General features: G+C 34.0%; 1 protein-coding gene across 6 annotated transcripts in view; it reads right to left on the reverse strand.

Moving 5' to 3' along the window:
* The window catches only part of RBM26 (RNA binding motif protein 26), a gene marked incomplete at both ends in the record, with an annotated part of 74,849 nt that overhangs the window by 30,216 nt on the left and 20,735 nt on the right, over positions 1 to 23,898 (reverse strand). For 2 of the 6 annotated variants that reach the window (XM_084234483.1, XM_084234482.1), the window contains 12 exons: positions 1,137 to 1,268; positions 1,928 to 2,092; positions 4,607 to 4,766; positions 5,840 to 5,951; positions 9,366 to 9,506; positions 10,163 to 10,303; positions 10,748 to 10,987; positions 11,757 to 12,017; positions 13,677 to 13,894; positions 14,522 to 14,610; positions 19,037 to 19,173; positions 19,782 to 19,900. In XM_084234483.1, coding sequence (XP_084090609.1) covers positions 1,137 to 1,268; positions 1,928 to 2,092; positions 4,607 to 4,766; positions 5,840 to 5,951; positions 9,366 to 9,506; positions 10,163 to 10,303; positions 10,748 to 10,987; positions 11,757 to 12,017; positions 13,677 to 13,894; positions 14,522 to 14,610; positions 19,037 to 19,173; positions 19,782 to 19,900 — 1,915 coding nt within the window. Of the gene's footprint in view, positions 1 to 1,136; positions 1,269 to 1,927; positions 2,093 to 4,606; positions 4,767 to 5,839; positions 5,952 to 9,365; positions 9,522 to 10,162; positions 10,334 to 10,747; positions 10,988 to 11,756; positions 12,018 to 13,676; positions 13,895 to 14,521; positions 14,611 to 19,036; positions 19,174 to 19,781; positions 19,901 to 23,898 lie in introns of all 6 variants that reach the window. The other 4 variants (XM_084234484.1, XM_084234481.1, XM_084234480.1 and 1 more) reach the window with 4 other exon arrangements.

Below are 23,898 nucleotides of genomic sequence, written 5' to 3' on the forward strand. Positions count from 1 at the left end.
TTGAACATTCTGACTCTACTAACATACACTAACTCTGTAAGTATTTGATGTTAATCACATAAACATGGGCAATTTTTAAAGACAGAAAGAAAACATGCGCAGAAAAATCAGACAATGTGGAATATTACTCAATCATGAAAAGTTATGCTATAAAACAAAGAGGTTTGAACTAGATGCTTGCTAAAGTCTCCACCATGATGTAGAATAATAAATTCTTAGAATCCTATGTTGACAAGTAGAACGTTTGAACATTTTAAATATTAATTAAAATACCAGCCTGCTTCTTGAGCTTAAGATAAAAAGTCACTCTCCTACAATATGTCTTACAGACAAATACTATTAAGATTCAAGCTAAACGAATTTGGGTACTTCACTTTTTAAAGTAACTAATATTTTACCAATTTACATTCTGCATTTTTTTAAGTAGAAATTAAATATCTTACTCTTCAGCAAGTAATTTGAATATATTATTTTAAAAAGACTATTTTAATATGGTGGCATCCATTAATTAGGAAACCATATCCTAACTATTTTATACAGCTAAAACATCTGGAAACAAAGGAAAGCTAAGTTTCCGAGAATGAGGGTGTAGAAACAAGAAACTGCCACTCAAATGAGGAAGGGAGTGAGAAAGGAATGATATATGGTGAAGAGAACCCAAGACTCAGGAATAAGTGAAGCAAGATTCTAAGAGAGCTATGTAAAACCTGATGGTTTTAGCCATTACTTCCCAAAAAGTTTCAAAGAAGTATAGTGCATGATTACCTCTGGAACAGAATTCTAGTTAAGTAAAAGATGATGGGGAAAAATAAGAATTTGTGAACTGAATGTCACATTTCAGGACATTTTGCTGAAAAATATCTCCTCCACAAAGTAAAAGTAAACTCTTTCTCATAAAGAAGTATTAACTATAGAGAAAAATTTAAGGTTCAAATACTATAGCAAAAGAGAGACTATGGAAAATGTTATGGTAATGGTAAAAAAAAAAAAAAAAGAGCTCACAGGTGGGTTTCAAATATATACAGGCTATCTCATTTCTATATAAATATACACAATTAAGTATAAATAAAAACACCAAGGGAAACTAATTTACTGAGAACCTATTAAGTGACACAAAATGGTAATACTTCATATACCTGAGGAAGATCTGAACTGGCACTCTGGGCTTCAGCTGGCTCAATGGTACTTGAAGGTACTGGACCCAATCGCTCTTTGACTGACTGTTTCACAGCAGGTAAAATGGGTTGCTGAACTAACGGCTGCATTACCTCAAGACAAAATATTGTTAAGAAGCTAATTAGTTCAGGAACATGGAAAGTAATCTTATCACTTTGTTATTAAATTGCCCATAAAGAGAAAGTTTTAAAACTGCAGCTTGTAATCAAAACCTGACTTGCTATTTTCTTCATACATGTGTATAGATGACTTCTTTGCATAAAATAATGAAGCTATTTTTATTTTATAAAAATAAAGTAATAAATCTCTATCATCTATCTCTTTTTTTTAATGAACAGGAAAAAGTTAAACAGAGAAACAAATTGCTGTAATACAACTCTATAAGCAATTAATCTAACATTACATATTGACTGAGTCACTGAAGAGAGAGGGAGAGGAAAAGAGAGGAAAGGATTTCCAAGATGAACCAGTCTGAGTCTAGAATATGTATAGCTATCATGTACTGTCTCCTATTTACCAGGGACTGTTCTATAAGCTTTCCATATATTATCTCATGATTGTCTAAACTAGGAATTAACTTCACAACAAAATAAAAGAACAGGTTAGAGAGGTTAGGTAGTTCCTTCATATTGCTCACAGTATTGGGCAGAGCCAGGATCTTAACTCAAGTCTACTTGACTGCAACACCTCTGTGCTGAAACACTACACTAAGAGCTTTCTAAGCTTTTAATTTCACATAAATTTCTCTTACCTTTGGAGCAGTAGTTTGTAACTGCTGGGTGCTTCCTTCTCTGTGCCAATAAACCTTAATAAAGCGATTGTTTAGCACTGCTTCTGTACTAGATATTGCTTTTTTTGCTTCTTCATATGTTGCAAATTGGATAAGAGCACCTTCGGGATCACCATTATAGGCAACCTAGATATAAAATAGTAAAAAAAGTGGATTTCCAAATGAATCTGTTGCTTCATACAGTAAAATTCCTCAAGAAGTGAGGTATCAGTCCTTCCAAATAAGAGTCCTATCATCACACCTCCTTATAGATAATTACCATAGTCATTTTCAATGCATAAGAAATGCTAACTGCAGATTATTTAAAGTTGACAAAAGCCTCCTCTTTATAATATTTAGTAAAGAATGCTGACTGCACAAATGCTATATACAAACATTCAAAATGATTCTCTTTATAGCCCAAATATTAATACTGATTATGAGAAATAATCCCAAGTCAATAATGGACTTGGCCAAGATCCAAATATCAAGAAAAGGCAGCAAACTGTTTTGAAGAGTGATCTCTAACTAAAAGTTACAGGAAAAACTCACCTATAAAAATTTTCCAAATTCGTAATTCTCACATAATTATTTCTAAGGGCATGAGAAAATTTAAAGGCAAAAAATAAAAAAATAAAAAAGACTCACATAACACAGCAAATAATCACATTTTACAGATAAGGAAACAGATTCAAAGAGTATGGTATTCTGTAGACCCATAAAGCTAATGAGCAATGGAGCCAAGGCTTTTTTACTTCAACAATTCTGTTCTTTCCATAATAGCAGTGTCTTTCAAAGTGTGGCATATAAACCACTGGTGATATGTAACATAGGAGAGATTAAGAACATAGACTCTGTATCAAATTGCCAGGCTCAAACCTTGACTGTTACACTTACGTAGGGAGCATAAGGAAGTTATTTAAAGTTTCTGTGCATCCATTTCCCATTCCATAGATAGGGTATCAATACCTACGTTATAGTGTTAAAAACTAAATAATTCATGGGGAATTATTCAGGGGAATAATTCAAAGTATACAGTACATATTCTTTAAATACTAGCTTTAGGGATTTCAGGAAGCACGTTAAAAATAACATTTGTGGAATTTGAAACATCAATTTTATGAAGTGTAAGATAAAGCTAAAGCTTTTTACAATTGATTTTTAAAAATAGCTATTTTATAAATAATGATAAGGTAGTATGCAGATACAGCAAAAGGACTAGTAAAGAGATGAGTCAACCTCACTGGAACTAAAAAAATGCAAACTGAAATATGAGATAACAAGTTTTGTCCCTCAGCTAAATTTTTTAAACTATTACCAATACAGCTAATTGTGTGAGGAAAAGAATATTCTGAGAACTTTTTTTACATCTAGACGTGAACATGGTACATCAAAGTGAATTACCACAACAAGATATTCAAGACAAAGGAAACAATTACAAAATATATGTATACTATGACCTATATATTTTTAATGTACGTATATTTTTAAGTTTCTGTATTGATATACTGATTGATACACATAGGAATTCCAAAAAAATCTAGAATATCACATAGCAAATTGTTAACAATAATGTAATTATATTATGGAGATATATGAGGAAGATAAGAAACAAAGTTAAAACCACTTTCTTTAACTTCTATATAAATCTTTACTGCCCCCTCTGAAGCAAGTATGCGTTTTTTTACTTTTATATTTTTTAAATGGCAAGGAAACAACAAAATTTTCTAAAATAGCAACTTAAGCTGTATTCTCTAAAATTACTTTTACCAGATTATAAAAAAAAATTTAGTTGAAAAGAATGTTATACAAACTGAAAAAGAGAAATTCCAACATTATTTTGACACTTCTAATAACATACAAACAATACATGAAAAATTCTCACAAGTTAGGTGAGGTCAAATACATATTACAGTATTTATCCTGAAGGAAGCTCAAAAATGGCAGAAGAAAAAGTAAGTATTTCAACTAATTAGAGATTACACGGAATTTGGGCCTCAAGACTATTTGCTAAAAACATCTCATCAGAGGGCCTCCCTGGTGGCACAGTGGGTTCAGCACCACACTGTGAAGCTGTCCGCAGCCTCTGCAGCCGGGTTCGATTCCTGGCCAGCCTGGGAGAAACCCACAAGGCGTGGCAGACCTCTCCTGCCTCACCTGCTGCTCCCCTCAGCAGTGTCTTCGGTACATCTGCCTGTTCTGCTCCCCACTCTGTCTCTGGTGAATTCTGTCACCCTCCCGCGCCTCTGACCTATACCCCCAGTTCTTGTATAAATAAATCTTTTTAAAAAAATCTCATCAGAGAACAAAATAAAAATAAATGATTGAAGCATTCTGCTAAAATGATTTTGAGAAATAAGACAATGAAAATTACTATAAGATTATATTTTGTCAGTATGATTATTTAACTTGATGTGATTCTATGACAATCGCTATCAGGTAAAAAAATAACACTCTAATCAGTGAAAACTTCTGTCTTTTGAAAATAAAAATTAATTCCAAAGCTCACATTTTTCTAAAACATAGTTTCATTTCATACGCAATTTTCTGAATTAGAATATTACCAAGTTTTTCATAACGTTGCCTTATGAAAGAGTTATTACATTAACTTCTCTCCCAAAATAGCTAAACAAAGACAAAAGAATCATTCATGGTTCTTACCTGTAAGTTAACCAAGGTTCCAAATCGACTAAAATGCTCATTAAGTTTACTGATATTATTTAATTCTGGAGGAACTTTTCTAAGCTCAAGTTTGGTGTTCTCATTTCCAAACTGAACCTTTTTCTGGAAGCCTGGGCTGTTTGTTCTATTAAAATTTGGTCTGTAACGAAAAAACAAGTTAATCACTACATTCATTTATATACATTGACCTCTAGCAAGTACAAAAGAATAGTTTATACTTTAAGTTCATTTTTTTCAATAATGGTTGATAAAGGAAATTTAAATTTTCTTCCAAGAAATGAAGCTTCCAAATTCATAATGTCAGCTTTACAAGAAGTTCAATTGAAAATGGTTCTTTCCTTATCAGCTGTTACTTTCCACTTCTAATCTACTTCTACTTAAAATTCTTAGCAGGAAAGGTTCTACCACCCTCTTTCATTCAATTTGTACATATGACCTCTGTTCCATTAAATCAAAAGCTGGTATACTTAAATGTACTCTCTTTTAAAAGCAAGGAGTAACAGAACCAACCTTTTTTCCAACTGGAAAACAAAATTTAAAAATGTGAGAACTACAGACCGTATATTTGATACTTGAACCTAGAACTAAACTCTGGCCCAGAGAAATTATACTTCTTGCCCTAAATCACAGGATTAAAGGTAGAGGTAGATCTATAAGTCAACCATTATTAAATAGATACTAAAGTTTTACAAGTATGATCCTAGTCTCTCTTTACACAAGCAATTTTTTATAAATGAATCATCACATACATTAACGTTCTGATTCTTTACCCCTTTTTCTGAAATCCTTCCTTGATCACTTCAGCATCTATCCAAACCTCCCCTATCCAGCAAAAGATCACTTTTTTGTTTTTAAGAGGAATTACCCACATGCTAAAGCCTCCTACCAATACTTCCTTCCCTAATGATGGATTCATGATTATCCTATATACAACCAGTATTCAATGACATCTGTAAATTAAGGGGTGCTTTTCTTAGACAAAATTTAGGAAATAATTGTGTCTTCAATCACATACCATTTCTATATGGAAATACCACACAAGTACCAGACACCTAGCTTAAACATTATATGTAAATTTATACTTTTGGTGGAGATTGCCTAGAGAAGAGAGTATGAATTTAAGTTAGAAGAAAATACTATTTTTTTATAATACTGCAACAATTCTAAAATTCGCTGCCCAATTAAATTCCTCGATTTTCCCTGCCAGCTTACTTATCAAACCAAGTCTTCTTTGTAGGAATTCCAGGCTCCCCAGAACCAATGGTTCTTTTCCTTGACTCTGAATCCACTACTATCCTCATACTGCTTTTATTAGGAGGTTTTTCTGTTTGAAAACAAAAGAAAGCACAGATTAGTATTTTCTTTATCATAGCTACAACCTTAAATATCACATTGGAGCCTAAGTTCTGGGTCTTTGTTTTTGTCCAAATATAATTTTTGGAAGAAAAACAAATGTTCATTTGATAATAATCTAAAGGATTTTAGCTTATTTCAAATTCATTTCACACCTAACTGTGAAAAAGAAATCAGGTATTCTCATATGTCCAAATAAAATACGCTTCATTACTTTAGGGGGGCGAAGGAGACATAAAACCCCTGTCACTACTCCCATTTGCTATCACCCTAACCACAAATAAATAACAGAAATAACTAATAAATTACTTGAGACTCTGGGCTCATAAGTTTTAAAATCAAATGTATAATATAAAAGATTTAAAATTTAACACTACTTCAGCAACCTTTCTTTAAGACAATGAGTATAGCCTTGGGGGCTTGCCTGGGGCGCAAGGGATTAAATCACAGCACTATGAAGCTGTCTGCAGCCACTGCCCAAGGTGCTGACCCACACTGAGCAGCAGATCTCTCCTGTCTCAGATGCTGCTCCCCTCAGCAGTGTATTTTCAGTCAATCTGCCTGTTCTGCTCCCCACACTCTGGCCTGCAACTCAGTTCTTGTATGCATAAATAAATAAATCTTTTAAAAAAAAAGAGTAACCTAGAGTTGTGATTGAACTGCTTATTTAAACATCAACAAATTAACATCATAAAAGTGTATTTGATTTAAAAAGGTAAATATCCAAGATTGAAATACAGCAAAATCACTGTTAATACCTGCTATTTCCAACATTTTACATTTACTTAGGTGGAATTTTACTTTAACCTGTTAATTTCCAAATGACAACAATGTTAAAAAGATGAAACCTGATCCACATAGTAAAACATAATTTTAAAAAGTGGATAAATTGGTTGTATAAATCATATTTTTCATATTTCTAAACACAAACTAACCCAGTGTATTCAGGTCTGTTTCAACACAATCTCTTTCAAGGCCACAACAATGATCTCCATGCAGAAGATCGTATCAATCTATCACACATGAATTCTGCTCTAAAGATTGGGCCTACATTTCTCATTTCTGGGTTGTCTTTGGCCATTTTATTTTAAATGTAGTTTTTCATCTTTTGCAAAATTTGTATTAATTAAGCTTCCTTTTCTCAATCTTATTTCAGATTCTGCCAACATCCCTTTATCCTGCATTTCCTTTCAGTTGACAACCTTGATACAAAATTGCATCATGTTTAACCAAGTGTACACCTTCCTAACTGGGCTTCTGATACCAGATTCTCCCGCAATCAATTTTGCCACCAAAGAGCCTTGCTGTTTTCATCTTGAACTATTCCTTGTAAACTGGTATTCTATTCATCATTACACAAGCTCAAACCACTCCACTTTTAAAAGAAACCTCGTAGACCCTTTTTCCTCTCTAGCTAGATTATTCTCTCTTCTCCCTGGCCTTACAGGTTATTTCCAAGAGATGTCTACACTTGCTAATTCTGATTTCTTACCATGCACTCACTCACTAATCCTCTAGAAATAGGTAAACGGCACCTACTGCTTACTTAACTTGCTCATGCTTATGTGACTGGTGTCATAACTTTTTGCCTTAAATTGCAAATACATCTCAGTCCTCCTTACTTGACCTCTCATGAGCATTTGAAGCTAACGACCACCTACCCATCCTCCTTCTTAGATATTATCTTTCCTTGATTTTCATAACTCTCCACACCTTGCTGTTGTCTGTACCTTTTTGGCTTCATTTTCACAATGCCCTATATAAGTTCCCCTTTGCCAGCCATTCCTCCAATGTTAACATTCCTCAGGTTATTTACTTGGGATCCCTAAACTAACACTACACAATCTTCCTAAGACATCTTTATCTATTGCCATGACTTTACCATGTTTAGTGATAAATTGATTTCAAGGGGAACAGTGTAGTATCAGAAACTCATGAGAAAAGCTTTTGGAACTTCAATCAGTCAGGCTCACAGATCTGGAACAGAGATAGATTAAAAAACAAAACTTCTACCTGCCCATGACTCCAAAATCGGCATTTTCTGATCAGCTATCTCTCATAACTCAGCATTCCTTATTCTACCTCCCAATGTTCATTTCTAGTCAAATGCACCATGGCAAAGCACATTAAACACTTACAAAACTTTTATCTTTCTACCAAAACTTTTCTCCTCCTCCAGGACAAAATCTTGCTGTCTTTAATTTCACCTTCTCCATTACCCCCATAAATCCTATAATCCAATCTAGTCACAAGTGCTGCCAACTCTCCAGTACACTAAAATCTTGCACTTAGCACTGTTACTTGCCTATCATCTTTCCTAAGATCATTTTTTCTACAATTCTTCAAATGCTTTTAGTGTGCACCTTACTTTCCATTATTCCCTTGTTCCAGTCAAAAGTTTCCCACATTTCTCCAAAGTATTATAAGGTGTGTATGTGCTTTATCTACTATTCTCTACCTAATGCTGACTTATCCTGTATCTCCACAACAGACCACTTGGAAATATCTGGTATCTGGCATTGGTGACATTCACAGTGGAATTTGCAGTTTCTCTGCCAACTGGTATCATAGGACCAGTTCTAAAATAGAATTTTTGGCCTTATTCCTTCTTCCCAAGTCTGGCTGACCCCTTTGGACAGTGCCTGAGCTGTCCAATATCCTTTTTTAACTTTATTATGTTATTTATCTGAAGGTTTACTAAGAAAGGCTGTACTGTGTTTTTTCCTTAGTAGTTATGATGTGTTTGCTCTAACTCACACATATTCTCCCATTCAGGTTCTTTCAGTGTAATTGGAAAGCACTGAAAACACAGAAACAAAACTCCTCTTGATATACAATTAGCAAATGTGTCTACTAAGTTTTATGAACTACTATGCCCTTCTTCCTACCTATAGACCAAATTTTCTGCCACCTTAGAAATCTGAAAAACACAAAAAAAAATTTTAATTAAGGTCATCTATGGGCTATTGGAAATGTATAGAAATTATATGATAATATTATAAGCTTTTAATTATATATCTGAAACAATCCATGGCAGTAAATTTCAAACCAAATGGAAAATAGGCACTCCCTAGTGGCCCAGGGGTTAAGTCTTAGCGCTAGAGCCTGAGTTTAATCCCTGGCCAGGGAGCTAACCTACACAGCGCAGCAGTCCATAGAAAATATGTACTTTTGGGAAATATCTTTTTCCTGGATGGTAGGATAGTGTCACCAATGTCACATAGAGAACCTTTCTCTCATTACACATTACCTTTTCTCTCATGATAGACACCAAAGGATCCAAGGTACAAACACTTACTCAATTCCAATAAATGCATGATTGACTAATCTTTATAAATAACTTGCCACTCTTTATATTATGAATATGATAAAAGAGCAGTATTACCTCTGGGTGGCAAATCCATATCCCCTGATGTTAGTCCTATCAAGTTAGGCCTTTGTGCATGCACTCTGTGTCTATACATAGGTCTGGAAGTGTTTGTTATGCTTGGAGCTTCAGGATTATAGCCATCTGTGTCATACGTATCTGGTAATACAAAAACTGTAATTAAAAAACAATTATAATAGTCCAATTGATTTTTTTTTATATTAATAGAAAAAGTAAACTATATAACATACTACTAATATATAACAAGTTTTTTATGTATTAAAATAAAATTTAGGGGCCTCCCCGGTGGCGCAGCAGGTTGAGCGCAGCACTGTGAAGCTGTCCGCAGCCTCTGCAGTGCGGGTTTGATTCCCAGCTGGCCAGGGAAGATTCCCACATGGTGCGCCAGACCTCTCCTATCTCACCCGCTGCTCCCCTCAGCAATGTTTTCTCTCAGTCTGCCTGTTCTGCTCCCCGCTCTGTCTCTGGTGAATCTTCTCACTCTCCCTCACCTCTGGCCTGTACCCCAGCTACTGTATAAATTTAAAAAAAAAAAAGAAAAAAAGAAAAAAAAGCTTAAAAGAAAATTTAGTTTTATAAAAAATGCCATTAAGAAAATAATAACTTTGCTTTTTAAAAAATTGTTAACTGAACTTAATATTTGATGTACACTCACCATGCCTACATTTTATACAATTTTAATGAGAAAAATAAATAGAACAATTTAATTTTCTAAACATTTTAAAATCCTTTGTCAAAAAAATTCTGCTCTAAAACTGTGATAAATTATGATATAGAGAGGACCAAAACTGCACCTGCAGTAAAAAGAGAGGGTGGAGCAGGAGGAGGCTGGTGATGAATGCCAGTTGTTACTACAGTAGGAACAGAACTGGTTGCAGAGTTTGGGGGAGCATCCATGCCAGATGGCTGCAAAGGAGGAAGTGGTGGTGGTGGTCCTGTCAAAACCAAAGAATAAGAAATATCATCTGAAAGCAAACAAATAAAATAAGTTATTATAGATCCAAACACAATATTTTCACTTATCAAACTATACAAAAACCAAGTTCTTACAACTACAATGTATCAGTTTTCTGGGGTCTAATATCCATTTATTACACTCTAAAACAGGTTTGTCTTAAACTGTAAAAGACTACAGGCAGCAGGGATTCATCAGCAACATGGCATAATTCAGGGTCACCCTAAATCCACAAACCATAGACTGGCATAGTCTATTACAGGTAGGAATATAGTCCAAGGGGAGTATTTTGTTTTTAAGTTTTTAGCAGGCAACTATATTACTACTTTTGATACTTTTTTAAAAAGCAAGCATTAAAATGTTAAATGTTTCAAAAGACTATGAATGAATATACAATAAGTACAGGAAAACAAACACTTATTACCTGTGACAGGTGGTAGACTGGGTGGTAATGGGCCTGGTGGTGGCACTGGGGGTCTCAGATTCACAGGTGGGGGTGTAAGAATTGGTGGAGGTGGGGGGAGTCCAGGAGGAGGTGGTCCTTCAACAACAGGAGGCTGTGCTGGGAAAGGCAGCATTCCAGGAAGATTCACATCTTCTACAACTACTGGGTCACTTCCATGGTCAAAAGGGCACATATCTCCTCTCATACAGAAACCCTTTTCTGTGAAGTAGAATTGTTATGAAGAAATATGGAAAGTGCTGAACATATACATTTTCTCTAAGTCAACAAAATTAAGATACTTAAAAACAGGAATATTTTTAATACCGGGCAAGTATAATTGACTGTATCACAAGAGCTACGTACTAATTTCTAGTAATTTAAAATACTTATCAAGTAGTAACAGAGCTGACATATGCACTAAAACGAGATTACCAAATTAAAATATACCTAGCTAACAGGATAATATAAAACTTACACATACACATGTACACACACACATATTTTTAGAAATATCTTTTACTTAAATTTTTCACTTAAAACCTTTAAGAATACTTAGCTGTACCTTTAATACAATCTACAAAACTTTTTACAGTAAAACTATAGTTTTCACTTCATTTATAAAACTCTTACATAAATGATATTCACATTTTTAGTTTCTACTTAAAGATCAATTAACTATTCATCTCTAAAGAAGTGAGCTTCTAAACGTTTCAGTAGCATAACTCAATAGATATCACTCTTGTTTACAAAATTTCAAAAATATACTAAGGCCAACATTCAAATAAACACTACCTTTAAACTGATATTCAATAGTCAGTGGTGACTAATAAAAGGGTTAGTAATATTGAGAGATTCATAAAGTGCTTAAAATTTACCACGATTCCCAACAAGATTAAGGCTTTGAATAACTGTGTGCAACCTAAAAGTACAGTATTTAGTCAGCTTAAAGTATTAATTCAATATTTCATGAGATATTTGAAAAACTTACCATCATAGTCTCTACACCGTTTCTTTGGCATTGGTGGTCTTACATAAGAGTTATGGTCCACTTGGTCTTCATGAAATTCAGACCAACTTTCTGTAGTGTTATTACCATGATGAGTAGGAGCAATTACTGTAATAGTGCTGCTCAAAGTAGGTACAGGATAATGACCAGATGAAATATTAGGTACCGAAGAGACTGGAGTATAATTGTTTTCTAATGGATCTGTTCTATCCAGGTCATATTTTGGCTTTACCAGATCCCTTTCTGCAACAAAACAGAAATCACTTATAAAATTATATGCTATTTTTAAAAAGGCCCCACCCATATCTAAGAAATAGTGATGTTTTTGCTAAATGTAGAGAAAGTGTTCAAAATTTACAAAAACTAATCAATACACTATGTTCCAAGATAAGTTACTTCTTTTGCACGACCTAAACTATAAAACCACCCATAAAATTGTTGCGGTTAATGAGCTTTTTCTAGGAGTTTTATTTCTGTAAAATGTTTTTATTTTATTCACTGTAATGTTAATACACACAACTTCAGCCCACAAAACAAAAATCATACAATAAAAGCATGAGTTATTTTTTCTGAGATATTCAGTTGTCACTCAACTAAAAATCTCAGTGTGTCTTTTTATGAATAGTATTTGTTGAAGATGAGGGTAAATGTGCAAAGAGGAAGGAAAAAGATTTCATATAAAACATGAACAAGAAATTAATTGGGTTGTACATGGTCACAGGGAAAGAAAAAAGGTATTAAAGAAACTAGTTAAGTGAAGCAATGTGCACTTAGATCAGAGGTGTAAAAATAAAAGTGAAAAAGAGAAGTACAGGGCTTAGACAACAGCCAGGCCCTAAATATTTCCTAACAGGTTGCAAGGGTAGCAAAAATCTAAGTTTCAGTTAAGATGCTTCATTCATTGTTTTATTGTCTACAATACCTTCTTTCAATAATGCACAGTGGAAAAAAAATTTTATGTTGGAAATTATATGTACTTGTAAATATGAACATCTAAAATGAAATTTTTAAAGTGTTTTCATGGTTTTTAGGTATAACTGATACATATATATGAACTGAACATATTTAAAATGTACAATTTAATTAATGTTGATCGATGTATATAACTGCAAAACCAAAGATCACAATCAAATTAATGTACATACTTATCACTCCCAAAACTATCTTTGTGTTCCTTCCCTCTATAATAATCCTTTCTTCTTTATTACACATACATACCAGGAAATTTGTTTTGTCATCATAGATTTATTTGCATTTTTTAGATTTTATATACATACATTTTTTAGATTTTATATACATACATACATTATATACATAATTCAGAGTTTTGTCTGAATTCTTATACTCTGCACAATTACCTTAAAACGCATATAGTTTATCTCGGTATCAACAGTTCTTTCCTTTTCATCCATTATATAGGTACACTATGATTGTTTTATTCATTCCCCTATTAATAGACATTTGAGTTGGTTCTGGTTTTGGTTATTACAAATGAAACCGTCATATCATATATATATAAGTCTTTGTGTGGAAATACATTTTTATTTCTAGAAGGTATAAACCTAGAAATGGGGAATGTCTGGATCATTTGGTAGGTATAAGTTTAATATTTTTAAGATACTGTCAAAGTATTTCCCAAAGATTTCTTTATCTTTACCAATCCTGAATAATTCAGTCTTTTTAATTTGATTTATTCTGATGGTGGTGCAGTGGTAATTCAACATGGCTTTAATTTGCAAGAAATAAAAAATTTAAAAGGAATTTTATAAAAGTTCATAGAGATCACAAAATACATCAAGTAGAAAAAATGACACCAATCCAAACAGTTTGTAAACCCTCAAATATGCAGCTTTTTTACAAAAAGACTATCAACCAGAATGTACACATACACAGATTACTTACCCCTGCTTCGTGTTCTGCTTCTGCTTCTAGTTCTGCTTCTATCTCTGTCCCTGTCACGAAGCCTCTCTTTACTCCAACTTCGACTTCGACTCCTGCTGTAACTTCGACTTCGCCCTCTTCTTCTATTGTATCGATCTCTGTATGAGTCTCTTCGAGGAGGGTTGCGATCATAATCTCTTTTGCGAGAACGATCATCCTTTTTCCTCTCATCACGACTTCTAAAAGAATTGTAAGATCACTTCTAAGTAAATAATTAAGGAGCTACAGAAAAAACGAAATTTTAAGATCATAGTCTTATAACAGCATGCTTTTTTTCCCCTACTGTCTATCAGAATACAAATATTAGGAAACTGAAAAACTGAACATGTCCTGTGTAAGTGCTCTAAATCCCCTTTATAGGGAAAAAATCTTTTATTAAAGTTTTAAGCCTTAGACTTATACACAAAAACATCTATACTTTTAGGCAACTGTATATGTCTGCTTATACACATTTTGTTGTTTTGTACCTATAGTCTTAGGAATTTATCATATGCATTGCATTCTATATGCTTTTAAAGCATTAACAGGATAAATAATTTCTTCACATTAAAGGCACTGTTTGGACAAAAAAATGGTCTGACCCTAAGATTTCTCTGCCATTTGAAATTGGCAATAAAAATAAGAACTAATATATGCGCCAAGCACTGTTTTAAAATTCACTCCTAGAAGGTGAAAATTCAGTCTAGATATTCTTGTTTGAAAAAGCTCAAGTCACCTTTTGCTAGACTAATAAGAAAGCAGACATCATTTCACCCTATGTAAAAGATAATCAATGACTAAACATTAAACATGTTTCAATAAATCACCTATTTTCTCTGTATCGGGAGCTTGACTGAGGAGGACTATGATTTAGCCTTCTAGAAAACTTCTTTTCTCGCTCTTCCTCCTTTGTGATCTAATTAATATACAAAGAAAAATGTGTTTAAGTTTAGCATGTTAGTCTTTACATTACTATTTCAATGACTTACCGACATCAAAATATGGATTAAAAATGTCTCCCTCTAAAAGTATTCAAACAAAATAAAGTTATTTTCTAAGTACAACAGTTTAACTATAAAAGAGGTTTGTTGAAAGTTTAAACTCACGTTATTATTTTAGATAACGGTTGTGAGAAAACATTTCAAGCCAAATGTCAAACATTTTAATATAACTAGGGGAAAACTAATTTTATACCTTCTTTCAAAAGTACAACATACATTCACGTTTTAGTTTCACAGACTTGGTTTGGCACCAAATATATCTGAGAATACAAGAAAATGCATCAGAACAAACCAAGACATAGAAAAAGAGGACATTTGAGAAAACTATGTACAAAGTGAAATAGTTCTCCAGGTTCTCATAGCAGTGTAGCAGCTGTAGATTCTTTCTCTTACAAGTGCCTTTATTTTTGCATAATTAATAGAAGGCAGTCCTGGAAACTGATCAGTGCTAATTTCTCCAGGCTACACTGCCTAGAATACTAGTTCCATAAAACATGAGTAAGTATTACTAGAAAAAAAGACTTAGAGGATAAACAAACAGGAAATATTGAACATGCGGCTTCTATAAATATGGAAGGGCTCAAGATTTTGAAATTTTTAATGGGAGTCCTAAGATATTTTGATGCAGGTAGTCTAAAGATCATATAAATACGATCTGATTTATGCCAATTGTTCCAACATCCCTTTGGGTAAGAGCCTTTCATTGTCAAAAGTATCCCACATTACTGTTATTTTCTGTAGTCAGAGCTTCCTTGCTAAGTACCTCAGCTGTGGGACAATACTTTGTAATCACTCTTACATTAAGCACACTGATCTTGGGAGATGGGTCTTTATGATGTAGACCTGTATCTTGGACCTTTGCTTTCAGGGACTAAAACCCAAGATGTTGGACTAATGGTCTAGTGACTAGTAGAACATGTATTCACAGTTATTTAAACAATAATCACTTTGATCTTACCTTATTTTTGGATTTATGGCAAGGGGAGATAACCTCTCTTATTATTGGTAAGCTCAGCTATATAATATTTTATGATTGCTGTATTGTTGTTATAGTTCATGCAGTACTTTGAGATGATTGGGAAAAAAAGACATATTCATTTTAGTTTGCCATCTTGCCTAAAATTAGAATTCTCTTCTTGTTGAACTTTTGTAAGGATAACTAAAATTGTGGATGTTTGTGGTTACATCTATCTTAATATGCTAGGAATTCCTTTAAAAGAAAATTAGGGATACGTTTTAGTCATTTGTGTATGACCTTCAGGATTTGTGGCATAACTTAGAAGACCATTACTATTTATTTCATATTTTGTAAAATCAACTTACAAAAAAAGTATCTCACACTAAATGATAAATTAAACAGAAATCCTATCAACAGGCCAAATTCTGAGAAATGTTGCTTTACCACCTTTTCTTAATAGTTGCCTTTTTCTTCCTTTACTTCTGTTCTCCATTTACTTCAACTTCCATCGGCCACCCCCCGCCCCGAAAAAAAAAAAACGGCGACAAATAAAACCTCCAAATGTACTTTTCCCCTCGTATTCTTTCAAGTAACTTATGATGACAGATCATCATATTTCATAGCACTAGCCCAATAACATTTTATTTTTTTTTAAGATTTATTTATTTATTTATACAAGTACTGGGTACAGTCAGAAGTGCGGGAGGGTGAGAGAATTCACCAGAGCCAGAGCGGGGAGCAGAGCAGGCAGAAGGACCGAAGCACACCGCTGAGGGGAGCAGCAGGCGGCAGGAGAGGTCCGGCGCCATGCGGGACCCTTACCCGGTGGCCGGGGAGCAGCCAGGGATCGAACCGGCGCTGCAGAGGCTGCGGGCAGCCTCGCAACCCAGCGCTCAACCACTGCGCCACTGGGAAGGCCCTCCAATAGCATTTTAAATCGAGATTGTTAACTGACATTGTTGGCAGTTACAAAAGATCAGAGGTAAGTATCTTTCAATTTGTAAAAAAAAAAACCTGTGATGAACATTCATTGTATTAACAGATAGACTGAAACTTTTTAGCTAACTTGTGGAGGGGTGGAAATTTCTTACTGTTTCTGAAACCAAGAGCCAGTGATTTATTAAAGATTTTTCAAGAATTAAAACCTAATTTGGAATAACAGAAATCTAGAGTCAACCAAAACTTTCATTGTTGGGCAAAACTTAAAAAAAATGTATATCTTTTGCACGACAATTGTCAACACAATATCTATTATTCTTTTTTTCTTTACTAATAGAACCTCTATCTAGACAGGTACAAAATACACAATTACAAAATTATTTCTTAACTTCCTGTGCAGGTAGAAGAAATGGGGGCATTTATGTAAGTCCCACAACTATATATATATGTACACACACACACACATATGTGTACACACGTACAGCTATACAGAAATGTATTTGAGAATAATATGCATTATTTACATATAAGAAATATATATTACTTATATAATCTAGAAAATAACAGAATATGAGGGAGAAAAACAAAAGCTCACATCGTATCTCCCAACACACAACAATATTTCACTCGTAACAGCAATTACTATTTGAGAACATGCCACATACTCTGCCAAATGCTTTATAGATATTACTTTATTATTCCTCAACAGCCTCATTATATTTCCATTTCAGAATTGAGTTAACTAGGGCTCAGGACAGTAATGTTTTCAAAGTCACAAAGCAATGACTGATAAAGCCAGACTTTTAACCAAGAATTATTTTCACCTAAAACTAGGTTAACTGAAAAAAATATAACAGCGTAACTTGTCAATTATTTTTGCTGGAATTAACAATCTTTAGACATTAAACAGAGAAGATATGAATTATCATATGATTAAAGAGTGTAGTTGTGTGATAGATCTCCATGGTGCATGAATGATACAGATGTATCAAATTGATTATTTTCAAACAACATAGATAAGGTTACACGTCATATATGGTACTATACAGAAAAAAGGAAAAAGCAGCTCTAAGACTGTTATCTTTTAAAGGCCTGCTTACAAGATAGGTCCTTGGCTGGCATATGTGAATTTTCATTTCTGGCAGGGTTCCCATCATTCCCAAAGTAGTTCACTACAGCTGAATTGTCTGTATGAACAGTACAATTTATGCTAAACGCCCATCGTCCCCTACTAATCTGGATATTTGGTACAAACTAGGCAGAAGGTGTCTAGTCCTAAACAAAACCCCTGAGGACTGAGTCTCTAATAAGCTCCCTGGTCCATATATATTGGCGCTACTCATTAAATACAACCTGTATGACTCAGTGGGGTCAGCCCCTAGAAGCTCATGTTTTTTGCCCAGGCTATGCACCATACACTTTTTCCTTTGTTGATTTATTTTTTCTCTACATTCTTTTGTTACACAATATCATAGTCACTGGTATGCAAAGTTCTGTTGAATGCTCACCTGTGGGTGATCTTGCTAACTCCCAACACAGACACAGAAAATAAAACTCACTTTAATTATTCCTTATACATTTTTTTATTGCAGCTTTAGAGTCATTTTTTTACTTTTAATTATTTTATTTTATTTTATTTATTTTTTACATCATTTTTCATTTTTGCACAATGTATACATTTTCATCTTGATTATTGTCCCCATACAATTCCCACCCCCCTTGTTTTGATCCTACTCTTCTTCCCCCGCCCTCCCCCCTTCCCTGGTAGTGTGTCTCTGGCTTACAGTTGCTTGTTGATTTTGATTTTTACTTTATTATAATTAGTCTTTTCCCTGGTCCCTTATTTAGGTTTCCTTTTTTTTTAATTAATTAATTAATTTATACAAGTACTGGGTACAATCAGAAGCGCGGGAGGGTGAGAGAATTCACCAGAGTCAGAGCGGGGAACAGAACAGGCAGACTGATGAAATACACTGCTGAGGGGAGCAGCAGACACGGCAGGAGAGGTCTGTCATGCCATGTGGGACCCTCGCCTGTGGCCGGGGATCAAACCGGCACTGCAGAGGCTGTGGGCAGCCTTGCAGCCCAATGCTCAACCGCTGCACCACCTGGGGAGGCCCTTATTTAGGTTTTCTAAATTCCTGCTATGAGTGAGACCATCCAGGCACCCCTATGTTTATTTATAGCAGCGCTATTTACAATAGGTCAGCTATGGAAACAACCCAAATGCCCCAAAATAGATGACTGGATCAAGATGTGGTATATATACACAATGGAATATTACTCAGCAATCAAAAAAGATAAACTCATGCAATTTGCAGCAACATGGATGGAGCCGGAAGGGATCATGCTCAGTGAAATAAGACAAAAAGAAAAAGAAAAAATACTGGATGGTCCTTATACATTTTTTTAAAGAACATGTAAGGTTTAACACAAATACTTACCTCTTCTTTTTTTATATCTTTTTCTTGGTGCTGAAAAAATTCTACCTTTAAGCTTCCGGATGATGGCTGCTCTGGAGGAGGTAGGTAACTCTTTGTATTCACAGCATCAAAAAGTTTCTCCACAAATATCTGGGTCTCTAAAAATAAAATCCAAAAGTACAGATTAAAAGGCATTTACTAAGATATTAGTTCTCTGCTTCCACACATCAGACAAGATGATGAAATATACCTTAACTTTTATAAATCCAGAAATTATACTAAGACTCAGCTTCCTAAGTAGTGCGCCATGGCACAAGTCCTATGTAACGCTGCGACAGTCAATGTTAGGGTGGTGAAGATTAGAATGATCAGAGCCACTGGATCAGTCAACCATGACTAGACTGCATGTATCCCACCTAGTGTGCCAAACACAAATTTTATTATCTATATGCTGTCAAAATAAAAAAAGTTGAACAACACTGTGCTACACGTTTCTTAAACAGTACTATCTGCAAGCAAATATTCAGTGATGTTTTTAACCTTTTAAAAAAATATATTAGCATGTGTAAGAAATGAACACATGAATGTTAATAAAAGAAAATGTTTCCACTATAAATAATCTATGGGTATAATCATTACTAATATTGTTTGTTGTACTTTGTTAGAGTAAAACAGAGCCTACATCTGACGATTCCTTTGATACTCTAGAAAATTTTACTTAAAATAATTTTACAATAAACTATTATTTTCAAACCAAACATCTTACCTTTCTGAAGAAACACATCCAGTTGATCAATACATAATGCCTTTAACTCTTTTTCACTTTTGTCTTTCTTTACCAAAGCGAGAACATATTTTGCTAGGGCTGATGGATCTGCATCACAGCTGAAGAAAAAAGCAATACTGAATGAAATTTAGCCACAAACAACTTTACTTTCTACGAATTCCAGTTATAAACTGACTTAATAGGTATGATAAATAGCGGAGTTAAATATGTAAAAAGCAACCAGTTCGTGGAAGGTAATGAAGAAAGCTAAGTTCTTTTCTCTTAAATAATATACTCTACATCGTCTGTGTAGTCAACATTCATTCAGTAGCCTTCCAAATATATACTAATACAAGCATAAAAAACTCAGCCGGTTTTACTGTTACAAAGAGAAGTTATAACAAAGTACAGGGCCTCCCTGGTGGTGCAAGGGGTTAAGCACCGTACTATGAAGCAATCTGCAGCCTCTGTAACATGAGTTCGATCAGGGGCCTGCCAGGGAGAAACCCACATGGCGAAGCAAGACCTCTCCTGTCTCACCCCCCCTCCACGCCCCACTCCTCCCAGCAGTGTATTTCGGTCAGTCTGCCTGTTCTGTTCCCCACTCTGTCTCTGGCGAATCCTCTCGCCCCCACATCTCTAGCCTGTAACCCAGCTCTTGTATGCATAAATAAATAAATCTTTAAAAAAAAAAAAGAAGTTATAACAAAGTACAAACAATATCGAAACAGCAAAAACTAATATAATTAGTGTGGTAACAAAAATACCAAAAGACTTCCTCTCCCCCAGAAACAGGCAGGGAAAAAAAATAATACACATTATTATTTTAACAACAGAAAAAAAATGTCTAGATATAGACCCAAATATAGAGAAATTTTAGACTTTATAAAGGTGGTGTCCAGATCAATGAGGAAGAGATGAACTATGAAATTAAAAATAGAGCCAATTTCATTTTTTTTTAAATAAGCTGGATCCAATTTATTCCATATACCACAATAAATATAAAACGGTAACAGGAAGTCATCAATGTATTACAAGAGTTCTATAACTGTGGAGTAATAAAGACCTTTTAAATTATGAAAGATATCCATATACCATGAGTAATTTGATTATAATAAAGTAAAAACTTCAGAAAAGTCAACAGACATAAGAGTAAAAATCTCAAGTACTCTAACATATCACAGAAAGTAAATTGTTATGTTATTTCTATAATCAATAAGACCATCACTGCAAAGGGGAGCGGGGGTAGACAAAGGATGTGAATAAATATTGAACAGAAAAAGTGAATCTTAAAGGACTAGAAATACAACCTTACACCCATGAGAAATTAAAATTTCAGCTATACTGAATTATTATTTTTTGGCTATAAAGCAGGCAAATTACAAAAATATATTCTGGAGGCAACACTATGGGGAAACAAAGTTTTCGCACACTATGGCTACTGTGAGTAAACAGGCAGCCCCTCAGAAAAGTATTCCTGCAGTTCCATGATCACAAATATAAATGACCCAAAAATAATAATTCTATAAATTTATGTTATAGCTAGACTTACATAGTCAAAATGACATATATACAAGTTATTCATTGTCACGCTGACTGTAAAATCAAAAGTGTGCAAATGTTTATTTACAGAGAGCTGAAAAAAGAAAGAACACTAAATCTATACAAGAGAATGGCATATAGCAAAAGGACATAAAAAGAATGGGGAAGGTTTCATATCACAGAGAAATGTTCTTATCAATGTATTAACCTTAAAAAGCGAAATAGAAAAAAATGAGTAGTATGTTACCATTTGTGTGTACAAGAATGTACACACAATGTATTTGAATTAGGAGCGGCGAATCGGCTCCTAAATATGTGGAAATACGACCAAGCAACTATGCATACTTATTGGTGGGGAAGGGAGTGGAAACTAAGTGAGTGAGGGAGGAACAGGGGCAGAAGATTTCATGCCTGAAATGTCGATTCAATACAAAAAAAGCAAATAATCTGTTTTTCAACAAAACTAAAATTACTTAACTAAAGATCACTTAACATTTAGGGAAAATATTACGTAAAATAACAGCTATAACTAATCCTGAACACCTAACTTGTGCCATGAACTGCACTCCATACTTTACATACTACAACTCATTTCACTGATGAAAAAGCTGCAACTCAGAAAAAAATCTAAATGAACCACCCAAAACCTCATGAAAGGTAATAACAGAACCAAATTTAAACCTAAATTTCTTACTCCAAAGTCCACACTCTTAACCACTGCTATTACAATGAACTGCACCATAGTAACCAGATTTCCAATTTATTGGTAAAAACACCTAGTTATAGCCACCAACTCCCTAATCCACCTGATTACTCCTAGTGAAAAATGATCCATGTCTAGTGTGCTGCGAAATTTCAGGGTAATCTGTTACTCAGTAATAGTAAACCAACTTTTCTCATACATCTACTTCCATTATTTACAAAGACTTGAAGTGTGTTATAACTTAAACAAGAAAAATCCATTTCAGAATGACATGAGAATTTTTAAATTTTCTTTGAAATTAACTTCAATATATTTACTTATAACAATTTTTTAAAGAGACAAAATGATGGTAAAATCTTAGATTCAAATGTTTTCATGTTTTATCATATTGAGCGAGGAAATACTTTGTGATGAAATAGTCATGGAGAAATGGAACAATAACCTAATGATATAACTACAGAAATAATTTTATCTGGCAATCTGGTCATATTGCTTGAGAGACCACGAAACAATACTTAATTCTTAAAGTGAATAACCACAACCAATTAGCAACTAACCTGCCCAGACATCAAGCTAAACATATTTCAGTTTACGGGAAAATCACTGATAGGAAATACTATCACTGTGTTAATGATAGTAGACACTATGCATCTTATTGCAACTATTATTAACAAACACAGTTTCTACATTGTTCAAATGCTGTAATTTAATTCAAAAAGAATTGGAAAAAAACAATAAAAGCAACAATAACCAAAACTCAACTACCCGATACATAAATTTTAAACATTTCCAACAGTCTGAAAGGCAGATTACTTTTTAAAATATTAGACTGCAAATTGTATGGTAGAAGCAAGGTTTGTAATTTTACATTTAACAGTAACACAGGTAAGTTTGCATTTGGGAGGCAATTTTTTAAAGTCCAGTGAGATCATTTTTACTTTGATATCTTTAAAAAAAATCATATACTTGTAAACTGTATGTGAGTAAAAAATAATTTGACCCAGAGAAATTAAACAATATACCAAAATGTTGGATCAGGGACAGGAAGTAAAAACGTGTTGTTCTCTTTTCTATTTGTCTCAATTAATATGAAATACATGAGTTAATCTTCACTTCTAACAATGCTACCTTGCTATGCAAAAATAATGGAAAATTATCTAACCAAAGCATATATGGGGCTAGTTTTTTAAAAAAGAAAATGTCTCTATGGCAAACAAGATTGTTTATACTACACCAGTTGCCACTGTTGATAACAAGTATATGATCTAAAAGATACATATCTTGTCAGAACTACACTATGCCCTCTGCTATATAGCTAGCATTCTGAAAATGTGTAAAAGAAGGACAAAAATCTTCTTTCAGATCAAGGAGATAGAAAAAAAATTATATTTTGAAAATGTTTAAGGATGAAGAAATAATACTAAGAGTGACATGTTTATTCCTACCTTAGAAAAACAGGCCAAATTCCCATTGATTCTATAGTCCACTTCTTAGCCCAGCAAAAACTTAATCTGCTGATAAAGCATGATTCTGATCATAGAGTGCTCCAACCACAGGAACCCTTCTGGGTGTGTACTGGGGGGTTTCGGGGGGAGGGAACAGGGAAAGCACAAGACACTTGTGGAATGTAGAATAGAGGAGGAGCACGTGTCTTAGTAAGTCAAAAGATTAAAGCATGAAAAAGTTGAGGAAAAACTTAAATCATGAAGATGAATAAAACAGAAATCAAAAGCTCTCCTATGCAGTGAGGAGTGTCACTGCTTTCAATTGCAGGTTGCTACCTTTATAAACATAGCAATAAACTCAGATTTTCAGAAAATCACCAGAATGGTAAATGAATCATTATGAGAGCACTTACTAGGAATTCTCATC

Source organism: Talpa europaea, assembly GCF_964194135.1.
Source record: "Talpa europaea genome assembly, chromosome: 6".
NCBI classification, from domain to species: domain Eukaryota; kingdom Metazoa; phylum Chordata; class Mammalia; order Eulipotyphla; family Talpidae; genus Talpa; species Talpa europaea.